Source organism: Solanum stenotomum, chromosome 1, assembly GCF_019186545.1.
Source record: "Solanum stenotomum isolate F172 chromosome 1, ASM1918654v1, whole genome shotgun sequence".
Classification (NCBI taxonomy): domain Eukaryota; kingdom Viridiplantae; phylum Streptophyta; class Magnoliopsida; order Solanales; family Solanaceae; genus Solanum; species Solanum stenotomum.
In genome coordinates, this window is record NC_064282.1 from 55,500,262 (window position 1) to 55,520,900 (window position 20,639).

General features: G+C 36.4%; 2 protein-coding genes across 2 annotated transcripts; both read left to right on the top strand.

Moving 5' to 3' along the window:
- Positions 1 to 10,234: 10,234 nt before the first annotated feature.
- On the top strand, positions 10,235 to 12,014 carry LOC125853792 (pectinesterase-like). The gene has a single exon (XM_049533544.1). It carries the CDS (start codon positions 10,362 to 10,364, stop codon positions 12,012 to 12,014), a length of 1,653 nt encoding a protein of 550 aa, XP_049389501.1. The 5' UTR covers positions 10,235 to 10,361.
- Positions 12,015 to 13,159: 1,145 nt separating this feature from the next.
- Positions 13,160 to 14,884, top strand: LOC125853790 (pectinesterase-like). The gene has a single exon (XM_049533542.1). It carries the CDS (start codon positions 13,177 to 13,179, stop codon positions 14,833 to 14,835), a length of 1,659 nt encoding a protein of 552 aa, XP_049389499.1. The 5' UTR covers positions 13,160 to 13,176; the 3' UTR covers positions 14,836 to 14,884.
- The last annotated feature ends 5,755 nt before the right edge of the window (positions 14,885 to 20,639 follow it).

Sequence of the window (20,639 nt, forward strand, 5' to 3'; positions counted from 1 at the left end):
CGAAGCACTTCCCAGTTAAGATGGGGCTACACTTCATATAAAGGATCAATTCTTAGTGCTTTCCTATTTTTCTTGGTGATGGATGCATTGACACGGTCTATTCAGGAAGAGGTTCCTTTGTGTATATTATTTGCAGACGACATAGTACTGATTGATAAGACACCAAATCGAGTTAATGCTAGGTTGAAGATTTGGAAACATACTCTGGAGTTCAAATGGTCTAGGTTGAGCATGACCAAAATGGAATAATTGGAGTGCAGATTTAGTAACATGTCGCATTAAGTGAACGAGGAAGTAAGGCTTGCCACACAAACTATTTCCAAGAGAGAAAGTTTTAAGTATCTTGAGTTCGTAATCCAGGGTAATGGGCACATCAATGATGATGTCACACATCGCACTAGGGCAGCATGGATGAAATTGAGGCTTGCCTCTAAAGTTTTGTATGATAAGCAGGTACCACCTAGACTTAAAGGTAAGTTCTATAGAGTGGTGTTTAGATCGTCCTTGTTGTATAGGGTGGAGTGTTGGCCAGTCAAGCACTCATATGTACAAAAGATGCATGTTGCAGATGTGGATGTTGAGATAAATGTGTGAGCAAACTAGCAGTGATAAGATTACGAATGAGGTTATCTGGGAGAAGATGAGAGTGACCTCTGTAGAGAACAAGATGAGGAAATCGAGACTGAGATGGTTTAGACATGTGCATAGGAGGTGCGCTGATGCCCCAATGAGGAGGCGTGAGAGGCTAGTTGTACGGGATTCATGAAGGGTAGATATAGGCCAAAGAAGTATTGAGAAAAGGTGATTAGACAAGATATGACACAACTTCATGTTATCGAGGACATGACTTTAAATAGAAAGGGGTGTAGATCGCTAATTAAGGTAGATGGATAGAAGGGATGGAGGGTGTGTTGCCTTGCGAAGGTTTAGGCTTGTTTGTGTTTGTCGTAATAATAGTCGTACCCTTGTAGTTCCTGTCATATGTTGTTATTGTGTTTGATTATCAATATTACTGTTGTTAGTGTTTTTTTCGTATAGACTTAGCACTGTTTTTCTTATTAATTAATGACTATACTTCTACATTGTTATTTTCTTATTTAATTACTTAGGTTCGATACACTTGAACCGATGGTCTTTCAGAAGCAGTCTCTCTATCTCCACGAGATAGTAATATGTTCTGCATACACTATACCTTTCTCATACCACCTAATGATATTATAGTGGATTTGCTATTGAATCCGGAACAAGAAATTATGAGTTTGAAATGATTATCTTTATTTCACTAATTAGAGTGCCTTTAATTAGTAGTGTTCTCACTAAAGAAGTGTTCAACAAAAGTCTTGGAAATATCTTTGGACATGTAACTAAGGGGATGTGGTGTATGCTATATTCTAGGTGTTTTGATGATCTTCACAAATACAGGGACCCGGTTCCTCGCAGAGTTCTCTCATCCAGATTCATAATGGTGTACAACTGTAAAGGTGTCTTGTCAGGTTGGTTGGTGAAAAGTGTAGCGTAGTTCACCAATAGGAAGGGCGGGCGAGGTTGCTTGTTTCAGTGGTCAAAACCTGTGTTGGTGACTGACATATACAATAATAAACAAGCAACATGATTTATTCAAAAGAGAGAAAGAGCTAGCAAGTCTTCTCAAGAACTCACAAAGAACACATTGCAAGGGACCTGGTCCCAGCAAGACTGCGTATGTGAAAAGATGACAAGACAACCGTCAGAAAAGCTACCACCTCTGATGTGGTAGGTGCACGTAATTTTAGAGAAGCATGCTCTCAGCCAATGGGGTTGTCTCAAGAGGTTTGTGTCCATTTAATATAGTCTCTTCCCAAAAACACAAACTCAAGATTTGGCAAATAAACTTCACAAGCTTAAAAAGAGAAGGCCATCTTCGAGGAAGAACTCAAGCACAATAAAACACATACAACAAGGGACCTGATCGACTGAAGAATTATTTTCCAGACCTATTGTTGTTGCTGTAGATTGCTTGTATTGTGCTAAACTTGTAAGATTTGTTTCACTCTTATAAGAAACGTCTCGTACCTTTGTTTGAGTTAGTGTAAGAACATCGTTAGAGTTAACTTTGTGTCTTACGGTTTAAAGTCTATATTAATTAGTGATAGTTAATATAGTGGGCAATGGATGCATTACTTTGGCTTAGTAAGTAATAAGAGTATTACTTAGTGTGGGACTAAGCGTTTGGTCTCATTTTTGTCGTTGTAGTCTGTGTTTCACTTTTGCTGAGAGATTAGTGAAAATAGTTGAAAATCTTATGTGACAGGTTGTGGTTTTACTCCCTTGAGCAAGAAGGTTTCCACGTAAAACTCTTGTGCCTGTTTTACATTATGCTATTTATTTTCTACACTTTTATTCTGTTGATGGACTTAGTCATGTGATCACTGGTGGATGCATACATTCCAACAATTGGTATCAAATCATGGATTCTCTATCTAGTTAACACTAAGAGAGAGGTTCCTGCGAGGAATGACGACACCACTGAACCTGCAAAGAAGTCAGTCCCCCATAAGACCACCTCTTTTTTATGGTTAATTTTATAGATGGTGGAAGATTCGAATGAGTGACTATCTTATGGCTAAGGACATTGAGGTATGGAACATTATTTGTGAAGGTCCTTATGTGCCAACTATGGAGGTTAAAGATGGAGAGGTCACAATAGTCATTCCCAAAACTCAACAACATTATAATAAATCTAACAAAGGATCAGTCGAGAAAAACTACAAAGCTAGGAAACTACTGATGTGTGGCATTGGTGTAAATAAATACGATATGATCTCATCTTGTGAATCAGCCAAGGAAATCTGGGACCGGTTGAGAACAACATATGAGGATACTGAGAAAACAAAGAAATCTAAGCTAGATCTCTTTACTACTCAGTTTGAAAGTTTCACCATAAAAAAAGGTGAATCTATTCATGAAATATGTGCCAGATTCTCTACCTTAACCAATAAGCTTATGTTCCTTGAAGAACCTGTCCTTGTGTGCAAGCAAGTCTCTAAGATACTGGAAATTCTTCCCAGAACTTAGACAAATGAATTTGTGTTTGGCGATGAGACAAGGGATCCTGAAGTGGTGACTCTGAATGCATTATTTGAACATCTTCAAGTTCATGAGATGTACAGAAAAAGAGAGGGTCTCATTCTCAAGGGCAAAGACAAGGGGACAGATCTGATTGATAAGGCTAATCAGAAGAAAAATGCAAAAAGAGACGAATCACTTGCTTCCAAGGTGTCACAAAATGAAACCCCTGAAATAGATGAGAACATGGGTTATTTCACTCAAAGATTTCAAAAAATTGTGAGAGAACGTGGAGGTTTCATGAAGAAAGAAAATCATGACACTGCTATAAGCTCTAGTAATGTGTGTTACAAGTGTGATCAACCATGTTACTCTATTAGAGACTGTCCTATGCACAAAGCTGACCACATGGAATATGTCAAGACTGGAGAAGGTAAAGACAAAGAGGGGGACCAGGTCCGTGACAAGTCAAAAAGAAGAGAAGCTGAGGTGAAAAAGGATCTGACTGCATGGAAAAATTCCTCAAGTGATTTAGATGATTCTGAACACTCTGATGATGCTTTCATGGAAAAGTCGGATGAGGAAAATGCTGATGAAAAGGTAATCCTATCATATTTCAAGCAAAACTTGAAAACCTTTTCTACTAGTAAATTGAGAAAGCTAGTTGTTGTACTACTTGATTTGAGAAGTGAGCTAACAACTGAGAATGATCTCGTGAACAATAGCCTAGACATCTCTTAAGATGTAAAAATTGCTTTAGTTGCCCAAATATATGATATTGAAAATCAAATGGTTGTTCTAGAAGTTGAAAATCTAGAACTGAAAGGAAAAGATAAAAGGGGTGACTACTACATTTTTTAAAGGAAAGAACGAGGCCAGCAGCTTGCAATTGGAGCTTGAAAATAAGCTGCACACTACTGAAATGAAGATGAAATTGGCTCTAGAAAGAAATCTTGTATTGGAAAGGGACTTGGTCCGTGTAAAAGAGGAACTGGACAAATCCCTCAAATGGACCACTTCCTCTAAGATTCTTACAAATCTAATTGGTCAAGGTAACAATAGTAGAAGAGGGATGGGCTGTCAGAAGATAGATCCCCATACAATCCTCACAACAAAAATGTTTATGATGCTGATAATTTGCTATGTGTGCATTGTGGTCGAGAAGGATATCTTAAGAAAAATTGTCCTGTTTTGAAAAAATATGAAGGAAGTTCTTCAAACTATTCCAAACAGAGAAATAGACTGAAGAAAGGACCTGGTCCTAAGTTGAAGAAAACTAGTTTGCCTCACTGAACAAAATTTTTAATTATCACTTTGTTATCTACTTACTAGGAACTCTGTGGTTCCCAAGGCTAACAAGTGATTTGCTATGCAAGTGAGAGGAGGTAATATCAGTCAGTGTTGGTTCATGAATAGTGGATTCTCAAAGCGCATAACTAAGACAACTAAAAACTTCCTCTCTCTCAAGGCACTTCAAGGTGAAGGTGTCTCTTTTGGCAATGGCATGAAATGGTATATTCTTGGTGTAGGCAGGACTTGAAAGTCTGTGGAACACTCTTTTGAAGTTGTGTACTATGTCAATGAGTTGAAGTACAATATTCTTAATGCTTCACGAATCTGTGATAAAGGAAATTGAGTTAAGTTCTTATCAGATAAATGGGTGGTCACAACTAAATCTCTCGAGTGGTGATCTTGACAGAAAAGAGATGCAAGAACATGTATATTGCTGATCTGAACACTACTCATAGTAACAGTCTTACTTGCCTTAGTGGTCAAGGTGAGAATACTGATCAATGACTCAGGAGACTTGGCCATGTGAGGTGTCCTTTGTTGAACAAGCTTGTGTCAAGGAACCTGGTCCGTGGTCTGCTCAAAATAAAATTTGCAGATGACAAAGTTCATGACGCTTGTGTTAAAGAGAAGCAGATCAGACTATCCTTCAAGTAGAATAAGCAGGCTTTTAATCTTACAAAGAATTTTCGGGCTGAAGTGATGAATACTACATGTTCTTTGACCAAAATGATGATATTGAGAAGCTTAATCTCAATGATGTTGAATGAGTATTTGTGGGATATTCTTCCCCCAGCAAGGCTTATCGGGTGAATAAAAACAAAAATTATGCATTGAAGAAAGTGTTCATCTGATTTTTGATGAGTCTTGAAGAATTGAGAAGTTTCAAAACAAAGAAGATTCTGAGATGGAAGAGCTGCTTCAGATTCAGAGAGATGGTCTAAACAATGAACTTTATGAAGAATATCCTCTTCATAAATCCAGCAATCCCAATGAAGCTGGTGCAGATGATGAACCTGATGAAGGACCCGGTCCGGTAGACAATGCTGAACAAAGATGATGCAGTTTAAACTGATAATGTGAATTCTGAAGATGAGAATGAAGAAGCTGATCAAACTCAGTTTGAAAGAAGCAATGTATGACACTCGGTTCCCCGACCAGCTGACAGGTTGTCCAATTTTCACTTCACCAATGGTTTTTAAAAAAGGTAAAATTGATAAAAATCCTCCTTTTGAAATCACAAGGAAAGAAATTGTTGATTATTCAAGTATATATCGATGATATCATCTTTGGAGCAACCTTTGAGGTGTTGTGTGAAGAGTTTGCCGCACTCATGGGTAGTGAGTTTTAAATAAGCATGATGGGAGAATTCTTCATAGAGCTATAGATCAAGCAACATCTGAAGGTACCTTTGTTTGTCAAGAAAAGTTCATCAAGGAGCTGCTCAAAAGGCTTAACATACATGAAGTCAAGACAATGTTAAAAATGGGCAATGTCATCATGAAGTTTTGCAAAATGGAAGATCAAGTGGTTGACATCTTCACCAAAGCTCTAAGAAAGTCCTAGTTGGTCAAGAACAGGACCTGGTTCCAGCTCAGAGAAGCCAAGACAATTGAAACTCCCATGGGATCAACTCGAAGCTGGATGCTGATGGATCTTCTCTAGATGTAAATGATGCAAAGTGTGAGGATTTATGCAAGATTCCAAGATTGTTCAACGGAATCACATTTGAAGGCTGCTAAGAGAATCCTAAGACATTTGAAGAAGACATGGACCTGTATCTATTTTGTCAATCAGGAGATATTTTGATTTGGAGAAATATGGTGATGTTGATTATGCTGGGTATCAAGTTGATAAAAAGAGTACCTCAGGAATGACATATGTTCTAGGCTGATCTCTCACTCATGGGGAACTAAAAGGCAAGATTCAGTTGTTCAAAGAACAACTGAGGAAGAGTATGTAACAAATGCAACTTGATGTGCTCAAATCTTGCGGATCAAACAACAACTTGAAGCTCTTAGAAGACTTGACCAAGCTAATCAAACTGAAGTTGGGGATGCTGAAACCTGATTGGATGGATCCTGCCTAAAGCAATTAACCCTCTCTTGACTATGCAAAGGGAGTAGGTATCCTTGTTTTTAAGTTATGTATGTTTTAGCAAGTTCAGTCTCATACCTTTTGTAGGTATACACACATGGCAAAAGGGCTGAAGGAAAATGAAGGTCAGGACAGATCTAGGCAATCACATTCAAACTACAGATAGGGACCCGATCCATTCTCGAAGGTTAGCACTCTTAACATTGCATTTTTAATTATGCATGAGAATTGTTGCTATTGTCATATGTTTGTCATTCAGACTCCATATTTCTTTTCATCTCTCCAGAAAAATCAAATCCCCTTCCAAAAATTAGAGTTTTTCAAAACCCTCTTTTCTCCTTTCTCAAAAACCTTTCAAATGTTTAAACCCTTTCTTCCTACTGGAGAATTGTCGGATGGAGAAATTTTTGAGTGTGAAGAGGGACCTGGTCCAACAAGCAAAAAGAAAAAGGCGGAAAAGATGATGTTCAAAAAGGAAAAAAGGTTGATATCTGAGTACTCAAAGTATTCTGAATAGGAGGGTGTCTGAAAAACAAAAAAAAAAGGGAAAGATGAAAAAAAGGAAAGGAAAGATAAATAATATATATATAAAAAAACTGAAATGGTTCCTTAGTTATTGATCTATTCATGTCGGATGCCTTGAGCAAGTTTGATTTTATCAATCTTTCTATCATGAGAAACTCAGACTTGAGTTGGAAGGTGTGACAGTTGCTCTTGCTAACAATGATACTGAAATAGTTTGTTTGACGGCTCAAATTCTAAAACAACACAATCAGAGCGACCTTGAGTAGAGAACATGAAGCCCGGGCAGCAAAGCCTGCTAAACTTTAAGATACGTTTCTGAAAAACCATGTTAAGGGATTTGCTCTACTAATTCTATTCTTTCAATCTCTTGCTCCTAAGCCATCCCCCCTCTTCCTAAATTCCCGTGTGATTCCTCATTCCTTTTTTTCTATTGAAACTGATTGGGTACTGTCTCGGTTCTCATTCGTAATAATATTTTAAATGCCTTAATCGCTAATCTTTTATTTATGAATGAAAAATGCCTTGTTTCTATTGACTTGTCTCATTACCTTATGCATTTTTACTCATGCTTAGTGTTGCCCAAGTGGCCATGAATTTGCTTGAACTGCGTTTCTGTCAACTTGGTTTACTGCTTTAACCCTTTTTTATGATGTAAAAAGGGGGAAGATTGTTAAGGGTATGAGATCAATGATGTTAGCAATGATGTTAGCTACTTGAAGAGGACATGGTCAGGCCGATAGGGGGAATCAATGAAGGACATGGTCATGCCGATAGAGGGAACCAATGAAGGACATGGTCATGCCGATAAGGGGAATCAATGAAGGACATGGTCATCCCGATAGGGGAAGAAGTTGAACAAGTTTTTCATCATCAAAAAGGGGGGAAATACTATTTTATTGCTGGTGTGAAGTTTTGATGATTTGACAAACTTCGAGAATGATGCAAAAAGGGGACCAATCCAGTTACCTGAAGAGTCTTGTTGATAGGGGAAACTGGTGATTAAGTCTGTTATCATGAAAAAGGGGAAAACTATTATTTTGGAGCTGAAGTTAAGTTTTGATGATTTAATAGACTTAGGGATCTAACAAGGGACCAAATCCTTGTTATCAGGACTGACGACAAGGCAAATGAATGAATAAACTCAGTGTGAGGAATATTTGTGTGTCATCATAAAAAATGGGGGAAATGTTATATTCTAGGTGTTTTGATGATCCTCACAAATATAGGGACCCGGTCCCTCGCAGAGTTCTCTTAACCAGATTCATAATGGTGTACAACTGTAAAGTTGTCTTGTCAGGTTAGTTGGTGAAAAGTGCAGCGTACCTCATCGATAGGAAGGGTGGACGAGGTTGCTTGTTTCAGTGGTCAAAACCCGTGTTGGTGACTGATATATACAACAATAAACAAGCAGCATTATTCATTCAAAAAGAGAGAGAGCTAGCAAGTCTTCTCAAGAACTCACAAAGAACATATTGCAAGGGACTTGGTCCCTACAAGACTACGTATGTGAAAAGATGACAAGGCAACTGTCAGAAAAGCTGCCACCTCTGATGTGGTAGGTGCACGTCTTTTTAGAGAAGCAGGCTCTCAACCAATGGGGTCGTCTCATAAGGTTTGTGTCCATTTAATATAGTGTCTTCCCAAAAATACCAACTCAAGATTTGGCAAACAAAATTCACAAGCTTACAAAGAGAAGACCATCTTCAAGGAAGAATTCAATCACAATAGAACACATACAACAAGGGACCTGATCAACTGAAGAATTGTTTTCCATACATGTTGTTGTTGTTGTTGTTTGCTTATATTGTGATAAACTTATAAGATTCGTTTCACTCTTATAAGAAACGTTTCGAACCTTTGTATAAGTTAGTGTAAGAACATTGTTAGAGTTAACTTTGCGTCTTACGGTTTGAAGTCTATATTAATTACTGATAGTTAATATAGTGGGCATTGGATGCATTACTTTGGCTCAGTAAGTAATATGAGTATTACTTAGTGTGGGACTAAGAGTTTGGTCTCATTGTTGTGGTTGTAGTCTGTGTTTCACTTTTGCTTGGAGATTAGTGATAATAGTTGAAAATCCTGTGTGACAGGTCGTGGTTTTACTCCCTTGAGCAAGGAGGTTTCCACATAAAACTCTTGTGCTTGTTTTACGTTGTGCTATTTATTTTCTGCACTTTTGTTCTGTCGGGGGACTTGGTCCTGTGATCACTGGTGGACGCACACATTCCAACAATGTAGCCCTCCTCTCATGTATAATTTGAAGTTCTATTAGCAAAGTAGGGATCAATGTCAAACCCTCCGATGATTACAGACAATACAAGGTCTGTGGAATTGGCTTGAATAAAAAAAAATATTATCTTTATTTTACAAATGCTAAGTAAACTAATTTGTCTTTTGGGCAAATCTAGGCTTGTCAGGATAACTTACAAATTTTTCATATTCTTTCATAGTTATCAAATAATACATATTCATTTTTATGCGTTCGAGCTAATCGCTTAGTTCAAAATTTTGATTCGGATAAATTGTTAAATTAGAATTATTTTTGAAACTTCGACATTTGAATTATTCCATTACTTGAAATAGTATGAATGTTTAAGTATCAAATAATTTATGTTCATTTTTAAATAAGATTTTTTCACAAGTAATTCTTTAAGATTTTCATTATTAACATATTTAATCCATTCGTCAACCACATGTAACTTTTCTTAGAGGATCGCTTGAACCCTTACCTAAACTTAAATTTAATTAAAGGTTTTCAAAATTATCTTTTAAAATGGTTTTCTTAATTTCCTAAAAATTAGGTGACAACTCACTTATTATTTTTCAAAAATAAATTAAATTTTCGCGAAGGCATGAAGTTTTTGAACTTAGTTTTGAAAATGGCGTTAACAAATTACCTTCAGTTCTTTATGAAAAATTTATGCTATGATTATTTCTCCTAGTTTTGTATATCTTTTAGAAGCTGTATTTGTAACTTACAATTAATTAACAAAGTACTATTAAAAAGGGAAGTCCAATGGAAATGAAAATTTAACAAAAATAAAGTTTTAGTGGTTTTTTGTTAAGGAAGGAATGAGAAGTCGTACTATTTTTTAGGGGAACTAAAGGATGGGAACAAAATTTAATAGTATTGACAAAGTAAAATCATACCTTTAGAATAGAGAGAATAACACTATTCCAAGGAAAAATTTAAGGTAATCCACACAAACTTGTTGCTCCTCCATACTATAAATAAGACAGAAATCAGATAGGAAAATCATCAACAGGAAATAAACACAACCTTCAATAAAACCCCTCTGAGTTCTTCACTTACAAGAAGAACCATAGGGGTTGTTTCATAGGGAAACCCCCAAAAAAAAAATACAAAAAAAAAAAAAAAAGAAACAAGAAAAACCAAAAAAATGGCAAAAAAGGTGGTAATTGGTGGAATAGCTTCTGTTCTTGTGGTGGCTTGTGTGGTGGCAGCCTGTGTCACCCTGACTAAACATGACTCTGATACTTCATCAAATGAAGTTGCAACTTCAACAAAGTCAGTTGAATCTATGTGCCAACCCACACCATACAAACAAACTTGTGAAAAGACCCTCTCCACCGCCAATAATGTGTCTGATCCAAAGGACTACATCAAGGTTGCATTCGAAGCCACTGTGACAGATATCAAGAATGCCATCATGAACATTGAGCCAATCAAGAAAGCTGCCAGTGATCCTTACACAAAAGATGCTCTCCATGCTTGTGAAGAGTTGTTTGATCTAGCCATTGAGGATCTAAGGGGCTCTGTCGCTAAGATTGAGAACTTCGATTTCTCTAAGATCAAGGATGTGGTGGATGACCTCAAGACATGGCTTAGCGCTGTGGTTGCTTATGAAGAAACTTGTTTAGATGGTTTTACCAAATCAGAATACAGTGCAACCCGTGACGAAATGGTGAAGCTAATGAACACCACCCGGGAGCTGAGTATCAATGCTCTTTCCATGGTCAACAGCTTCGGTGAAATGATCACACAAACCACAGGACTTACCCGCAAATTGTTATCAAACAGTGACTCGTTTGTCGAAGCCAGTAACCGTAAGCTCCTTCAAATTTCTGCCGCTAAGCCTAATGCTGTGGTTTCTGCCAGTGGAGATGGACAATACAAGACCATTCAGGAAGCAGTTAACGCTGTCCCCAAGAACAATCCAACTCCTTTCATTATCCTGATCAAGGCCGGTACATACAAGGAACACATTGAAATCGAAAAGAGCAAGCCAAATGTTGTGTTTATTGGTGAAGGCGCGACCAAGACCATAATCACTGGTGACAGGGGAGTAAAGAATGGTGGCGGTTATGCAACATGGCATACATGTGCCCTTGGTGTTGCTGGTGAAGGTTTTGTTATCAGGGACATCGGTCTTGAAAACACAGCAGGACCCGAAAAAGAACAAGCTGTTGCATTGAGGATTAATGCTGATAAAGCAATTGTCTACAACTGCAAAATCGATGGTTTCCAAGACACCCTATACGCTCACTCATTCAGACAATTCTACCGTGACTGTATCATTACAGGCACCATTGATTTCATGTTTGGTGATGCAAGTGCTGTTTTCCAAAACTGCCAAATAATTGTGAGGAAACCAGGTAATACACAAGCTTGCATGGTCACTGCTCAAGGAAGGACAGTACCAACTAGTGTTGGTGGATTCGTTATCCAGAATTGTGACATCAAGCCTGAGCCAGGATTCCCTACCGCTACTAAAGCCTATCTTGGACGTCCATGGAAGGAGTTTTCCAAGACCATCATAATGCAATCAAACATCGATGCATTCATTGATCCATCAGGATGGGCACCATGGAATACAACTGATTTTGGAATACACACATGTTTCTATGCAGAGTATCAGAACAGAGGTCCAGGTGCCGCACTTGACAAAAGAGTCTCAACATGGAGAGGTTACCAAAGAGGAATTTCAGGAGACGCTATTAACCAATTCACTGCCGGCAAATTCATTAACACCGAATCACCCTGGCTACCCAAGGGTGATATTCCCTATGATGCTGGCATGATGAAGGTGTAATTACATATACCATTCATTGTGTAACTTCCTAAAATTATCCAAACTTTTATTTCCTTTTCCTCTTCGTGTCTCCGTCCTACAAGGACTATTTTGTTTTAGATAATTAATCTATTTTTGCTCCTTTGTTTAGACAATAAAAACTTATCTTATATTCATCCATTTTGTTTACACAATCATTAAGATGATAATAATAATATGTTTTTTTTTCTATCCACCTATATATGATTCCGTACTTTGTCTTTTTTTACTGTCCAATAATACAACAACAACAACAACAATATATACGACTATTTTTCTTCATCTCAAGTCAACATTATACGAAATAAAATCAAAAAGCAGTAAAAGTATTAAGATCAGACCAGGTTATGAAGTTTTTTAACTTAAGTATCGAAAACGGTCCTAATAATTGTTATTGGTGATTCTTCCCTATTTTTGGCTTGAAAAGAATTCAAGATTCATCATTGTTATTGGTGATTCTTTTCTAAAAATCAAATTCAAATTCAAATTCAATATTCAATATCAATAAGCCTCATATTGAGAAGCACTGAAATTTCTTGTTCACTTCATTATGAATGAATTTATCCTATGATTATTTTACTCATAGTTTAGAATATTATCTTTTAGAAGTTGTAATTGAAACTTGAAACTTTCAATTAATTAACAACCTTTTTTGTAACATTCTGAATACATAAGTATTAAAGAAGGGAAGTCCAATGAAAATGAAGATTCAACAAATATAACTTGTTGTATTATAATATTTCTCAGAATTGTTTGTGTTTTTTTGTCAAGGAAGGTGTGTGCTTGTGTGTGCGCGCGTGTGTGTGAGAGAGAGGGAGAGGTAAGTCTATTTTTGTGGGAAACTAATGGAAGGGAGCAAATTTAGTAGTATTAACAAAGTAAAATTATACCTTTAGAATTGAGAGGATGACACTATTCCAAAGAGAAATTTAAGGTAATCCAAACAAAACTTGTTGCTCCTCCATACTATAAATAATAGAGAAATAAGATAGGAAAAATCATCAAACATGAATTAAATATATACATCCTTCAAAAAATCCCTCTTGAGTTCTTCACTTATTAGAAGAACCATAGGGGTTGTTTCATAGGGAATCCCCCCAAAATCCAAAAAAATAAATATTAAAGAAAAAAAAAAACAAAAAAAATGTCAAACAAGGTGTTCATTGGTGGAATAGCTTCTGTTCTTGTGGTGGCTTGTGTGGTGGCAGCCTGTGTCACCCTGACTAAACATGACTCAGATACTTCATCAAATGGAGTTGCAACTTCAACAAAGTCAGTTGAATCTATGTGTCAACCCACACCATACAAACAAACTTGTGAAAAGACTCTCTCCGCGGCAAAGAATGTGTCCGATCCAAAGGACTACATCAAGGTTGCATTCGAAGCCACTGTGGCAGACATCAAGAATGCCCTCAAGAACACTGAGCCAATTAAGAAAGCTGCCAGTGATCCTTACACCAAAGATGCTCTCCTTGCTTGTGAAGAGTTGTTTGATCTAGCCGTTGAGGATCTAAGGGGCTCTGTCGCAAAAATAGAGAACTTTGATTTCTCTAAGATAAAGGATATAGTGGATGACCTCAAGTCATGGCTTAGCGCTGTGGTTGCTTATGAAGAGACTTGTTTAGATGGTTTTACCAAATCAGAATACAGTGCAACCCGCGACCAAATGGTGAAGCTAATGAACACCACCCGGGAGCTGAGTATCAATGCTCTTTCCATGGTCAACAGCTTCGGTGAAATGATCACAGAAACCACAGGACTTACCCGCAAATTGTTATCAGACAGTGACTCCTTTGTCGAAGCCAGTAACCGTAAACTTGTTCAAATTTCTGCCTCCAAGCCTAATGCTGTGGTTTCTGCCAGTGGAGGCGGACAATACAAAACCATTCAGGAAGCAGTTAACGCTGTCCCTAAGAACAATCCAACTCCTTTCGTTATCTTGATCAAGGCCGGTACATACAAGGAACACATTGAAATCGATAAGAACAAGCCAAATGTTGTGTTTATTGGTGAAGGCCCAACCAAGACCATAATCACCGGTGACAGGGGAGTAAAGCATGACGGTTATGCAACATGGCATACATGCGCCCTTGGTGTTGCTGGTGAAGGTTTCGTTATCAAGGACATCGGTATTGAAAACACAGCAGGACCTGCAAAAGAACAAGCTGTTGCATTGAGAATTAATGCTGATAAGGCTGTTGTCCACAACTGCAAAATCGATGGTTATCAAGACACATTATACGCTCACTCATTCAGACAATTCTATCGTGATTGTACCATTACAGGCACCGTTGATTTCATCTTTGGTGATGCAAGTGCTGTTTTCCAAAATTGCAAATTGATGGTAAGGAAACCAGGTAATGCACAAGCTTGCATGATCACTGCTCAAGGAAGGACAGTACCAACTTCGTTTGGTGGATTCGTTATCCAGAATTGTGACATCAAGGCTGATCCATCATTCACTAGCACCACTCCACCAATCAAAGCCTATCTTGGACGTCCATGGAAGGAGTATTCCAAGACCATCATAATGCAATCGAACATCGATGCATTCATCGATCCCGCAGGATGGGCACCATGGAACTCAACTGATTTTGGACTACACACATGTTTTTATGCAGAGTATCAGAACAGAGGACCAGGTGCTGCACTTGGCAAAAGAGTCTCAACATGGAGAGGTTACCAAAAGGGAATTTCAGGAGACGCTATTAACAAATACACTGCCGGTAAATTCATTAACACACAACAGCCCTGGCTACCAAAGTTTGATATTCCCTATGACGCAGGCATGATGAAGGTGTAATTACATATACCATTCATTCTGTAACTTTTTCAAAATTCTATATCATATTCCTTTGTCCTACAAGGACTATTTTGTTTCGATCCAGCTGCTCTCCATTTCTCGAACTCCTTGCTTCATGATATACGTTAAAACTAATGGGTATGATTTGATTCACCAAAATTAAGACCCTAACCAAGATAGTTAGTAAGTTATCAATTTTTTTTTAAAAATCCCAACCTCTTTGGAAGGAGCTCCAAAAAAGATTTGGCTTCAGAGCGGGAATCTTCCTACAAGTGAGCACCAAGTCAAATGTATTCTATATACTAGTATCTGGACACGTGCTTTGCACGTGTATTCCATGTTAATTTGTTCAAACTTTTTTATTGAGATGGGGAGTATATAATAGTTAAATATATTGGTTTTAAAAAATGTAGGCTTATTCTTACTAAAATAAAGAAATTAAAACACATGTCAATTCTATCTTTATATATACAGTAGAAACAACTACTAAAAGTATAACAATAATATTTGAATGCTAAAATTAAAATATTCCATTTCGGAATAATAATATATGTTACTAAAGTTTCATATACAATGACACATAAACATTGTGCATTACAATAAATTTGTGTTGAACTTTGTTTAGTGAAGTTAATGTTACTAACTAATTGAACTCTAGACGTCAATAGCTCTAGGTACTTCCCATCCTCTCAAATTGTTGCTTTCTCTTCAAGAACAAAAAAGAAGATGAAATTAATTAATAAATTAAATTATGCAAGAGCCTATAAAATTGGTGAGTAAGAATTCAAGAATCCTTTCTTGGCTTTTTATAGCTATTTCAATTTGCATTCCTTGAACCTTTTCTTTCATTAGTCTACATTTAATTATTCAATGCGACTCTTCCTATCCTCCAAACTATTTGTTTCTCCTAATTAATTAATATACATTTAATTATTCAATGCAACTCTTCATATTCTCCAAACTATTTAGCAATTAATAACGCACACTTAAATTGGACTTTTGAATATCTGCAGATTTACAAATCTCATGTAAATTTAAATACAATTACTACTATTTCAATTAGATTAGGTATTTTATTTTAATTAAATATAAGAGAAAATTGCAATCTAACTTTAAACACTCGTTTTATTTCTCTCCATTTTTATTCATGTGGATACATTCACCTCAGACTAATATTCTACTTTGAACAGAAACAACACAAAATTAAACTATATATACAAAGATACATATTCCAAGCCATAATAAATATCATTATTTTTTATTATGGATACATTTACCTCAGTTCTCACCCCATGAATTTTCGTAATATTTCATTAATTTGACTGGAAACATAATAAGCATCATTCTTTTAGTTGGAATATGAATGTCAAAGAGTGCCTTCTCTTTTTTTTTGTGTGGATAATTTAGTGATTTTACATTTATGTATATTAATTTTGAAGAGATAATACATTTTTATTAATATTTAATTAGATTAGATGTTGTATTTATTACATTTTGATTAACTATAAGGGTAAAATTGTAATCTAACTTTGAAAATAGGTGCTTCCCACTTTTAGAATATATGATGATATGATATGATATGATGATTAACTAGAGGGTAAAATTGTAATATAACTTTGAAGATATGTGCTTCCCACTTTTAGTAATATATGATATGATAATATATATATATATATATATATTGGCTAAAAACATCCTTAAACTATACTCTCAATTTAAAATACATCCATAAATTATCTTTCTTAACAAAAAACATCCTCGAAGTATTTAAAACATAACAACTTCCACCCCTCTATTAAAATTTGTCAAAAAATTAATAAATTCCACACAAAAACATATGCAATTCATACTATTCTCATAAAAAATATCTATAATTTTATTACTTGTTGGAAAAAGCTTCCAAAAATTAATATTTTTTTTGAGACCCTTGTTTGATGTTAAAAAAAAAACAATGTTAGGACAGTGTGAGTCTTTGCTCTTCTCCTTTACCAACTGAATGGAGTTGAAGCTTAATTTTACACCATCTTCACCTTTCAAAGTCAAAATGTCGTTAGATCAATAATTTTGGGGGTAAACTGATAGTTGAGGTAATCAAGATTTAGCTAATTTTGATCTCTAGTACTCGAGTTTCGTTTTCCATTATTAGAAGTAAAAGTCTCCGATCGACACCACAGGTTTGGTTCAACTCCCGAAGCTTTTGGATGAGTTTCATGTCCTTACTTGAAAATTTGGAGATTCTTAAGTTAAAGTTAACTTTGGTCAACGTCAGGTTAAGGTGACCTTTTTTGGGTGTTTTGATGATTTCATTAACTTCGAAATATCATTTTTAAGCTAGTAGCATATCTGGTTTGTGTTCAGGAGTTTCTGAATGAGGTTTGAATGTTTTAAGCTTTTTTGGTACTTTGGCGTTGTTTCAACAATTTATGTCAACTATAAATTATAGGAATAATATATAAAGTTTGGTTCATTTTTGCTAAGTCGAGATTGGACTTTTATCGTGATTATGAAATAATTGTTTACCGAGCAGAAATGATATTTGACTAGGCAAATGAGAACACAATTGAGTTTCAATTGTAATAGCACATCTGTATCATCATTTAAGACATTTAGGAAAAAGAATTGGGTCATTTCGCTACCGTATGAGGAATTTATGGTCTTTTTAGTGAAGTAAAAGTTGCTGGTTTGTTGGTGTAACTACTGCTATTCAGCTATTTAAAATTTCAGACTGTGTTCATTTGGTATTTTTAGCATGTTGGGAGTTCTAGAACTCAGAATAAAGTGATTCTTGCGACATTCTTCTTGATTTAATATGGGGGTTAGTATCCAATCCTCCTTTCAATGTTTTCTCATGAATTCTTCTTCTGATTTTCTTTCCTTATCCGGGTAATTCTTGGGGGAAATTAGGGTTTTATCAATTTAAACTCGGATTTTGATGAAAAAATATATATTTAGGATCCTTATGTTATGGGTAAACTGATTTTGACATAAACTTGTTGATTCATTAATTATTTTCATCATACTAACCATGTATAAGTATGAGAATTTGAGTTTTTCCCGGGTAAAGTTAAAGTTTGATAAATTGAGGATTTCAAGGCCAATTTTAACTTCATTTTTGATGAAATTTCATATTTGAAACTTCCCTAAGCATGAGTAAGATCTTTTTTAAGAAACATTTCAGATTCGAGTTGGGGTTTCGAATATGAGAATTGAGGGTTTTTTCTCATGAGTTTGTGTTTTAAGTAAATTAGAGTTTTGAGCATGTTTTCAACTCATTTTTCAATGAGATTTTAATTATGGAGTTTCAAAACCTTTGGGTAATATATTTTAATACAGATTTCCAAAAATATCCCTCATTTTCGGAAATGGGTTTTTCAGCCAATTTGGCTCAGTTCTTAAAATCATTGATATGGGTGCTGTTAGTTCTGAAATCTTATTGTGAATCCTTATTTGATTAGATTGCTTTGATTTGGATGTCGTACGAAGAGGGAAGACTCAAGTTACAGAGTGATTGTGTGCTTGAATTGAGATAAGTGATCTCCTACACCATGTATCTAGTAGAATTCGTGTATTATCCTTTGTTGCTTATGTGTTGGGAGTAATGGAAATGAGGCGAAGGGTTAATTTTCCACTTGGTTAATTTTAATGAATAAAAAGGGGGAGAATTTGAAAAGACTATTTGATGATCAAGATGTTTGTGAATTGCCTTGTTGTAACCATTGTTGATTGATTGATAAAATGCTCGATAGCATGAAAATGGACTTGAATGGTATATATATTATTGTATCTTCCGTGTAGTGCGATATTATTTGTGTGCATTGATTTGAAACACCGTGATGAGGCATGTGATAACTTGTGATGCCGAGGTCATTTTTGACAAGTGTTATAAAGCCGAGGTCATTTTCGACAAGTGTTATAAAGCTGAGGTCATTTCCAACTAGTGATTGATATGAGCCAAGGTCATTTCCGATAGTGATTGATATGAGCCGAGGTCATTACCGGCTAGCGATCGATATGAGCCGTTGTCAATTCCGGCTAGTGATATGATATAAAGCCAATGGAAAATGGTTCCGGCTAGTGATATAAGGCCAATGGGAAATAGTTCCGGCTAGTGATATAAAGTCGATGAGAAATGTTTCGGCTAGTGATATGATATAAAGCTGATAAGAAAGGGTTCCGGGTAGTGACATGATATAAAGTCCATGCGAAATAGTTCCGGCTAGTGATTGATTAGTGATTTGATGCATTATGATGCTTATGTTTGATTTACTTGTTAATTGTTATTGACACACTTGTTACTGGTGATTGATCTAATTGACACTGAGATTGACTTGCTTGATATGTGTTGGTTGTTGAATTGTAACTATTGAGTTGTGATTAATGAGTCTTATGAATAGTGTATTGTAGAACTATTAAGTTGGGCTGATTTCTCTATAGGTTGTAGTTTGAGAAGGTTCAGATGGGATGAGAGGAGTATTCGATTTATAGCTAGTTGCCTTGTTTATTAGGTTGCTTGTTGGGTACCGTGTTATTGGTACCGACTCTTTGCTTCACACTTGTGTAGGGTTTGAGTGCTCTTTCTCTCCCATCTTTGAGACTTGTCAAAGAATTGTTGAGAGCTAGTTGCTTGTCATCCCGACAGACCCTCTAGTTCTTCTTTTTATGTTTTGTTCTATTTGAGAAACAGAAACTTGAGACTTGTGCTTAATTATTTCTTAATTTTGCACTTTACGTATTAGTGGATTGTATTTATGACACCAGGTTTTGGGGTATTAATAGAATGAATAAGTTTTTTGCTTTTATCTTGTTCTTACTTTATCTTTCCGCTTTTCTTTCGTTTCGTTGGGTTGAGGCTTACTTGTCTTGGTGAGAATAGACAAATGTCATCACGTCCATTTTTGGGTCATGACATGTTTTTCCTATCGAGTAAGATATGATTCCGTATCTAGTCTATTTTTACTGTCCAATAATAAAATTCTCCAAAAATAAAAGATATTTTCTAAAAAGGTTAAATATTGTGTTTGGTACAAAGGAAAATATTTTCCTACAAGATGTTTTCATGGAAACTAAGTTGGTTTCTAACTTATTTTCTCATGTTTGATTAGTGAGTGAAAAATATTTTCTAGTTTATGATTGGTGAATGAAAAATAGTTTTTTGAAAATATCTTTTATTTTTGTCTTAAGAGTAAAATCTATTTTCCAACTCCGATAATCAATCCGACACCCAACACCCTATCCGAGACCTGACCCCTACTCGCAATAAGGGACCCGACATACAAACTAGGACCAGACCCTGACCATGACCCGAATTCAGACACAATCCCAAGACCCAACCAAGACCTAACCCCGACTCAAGACCCAACATTTGAATTGGAATATGATCTCGACACCCCCAACCTAACCCTTACCTAAAAGATGATCCCGACCCGACACTGATTCTTGATCCCAACATCTGATTTAGGATCCAATTTTTGAATGGGGATCCGACCCCAACCCTAGACCTGACGTTGATGCCTAACCTTAACCAGAGAGTTGACCCCGACCTGAGACCTGACTCCAACCCCGACACTTGACCTCAACCCCAACCTCAAAAATAACACTCAACACTGACCCCGACGTTAACACCCAATCCGACCCTGACTTGAAACTCGAGACCTAACCTGACCCCACTCGAGACTTAAAACCCGACCCAAGAACTAGTCATAACACCTGAACCTGTCCTTGGCACCCGATCTTGACTTCAAGACCAACACCCGACACCTGACCCCAGCCTCGACTTGAGACCCCAACCCTGACCCCACCCAAAG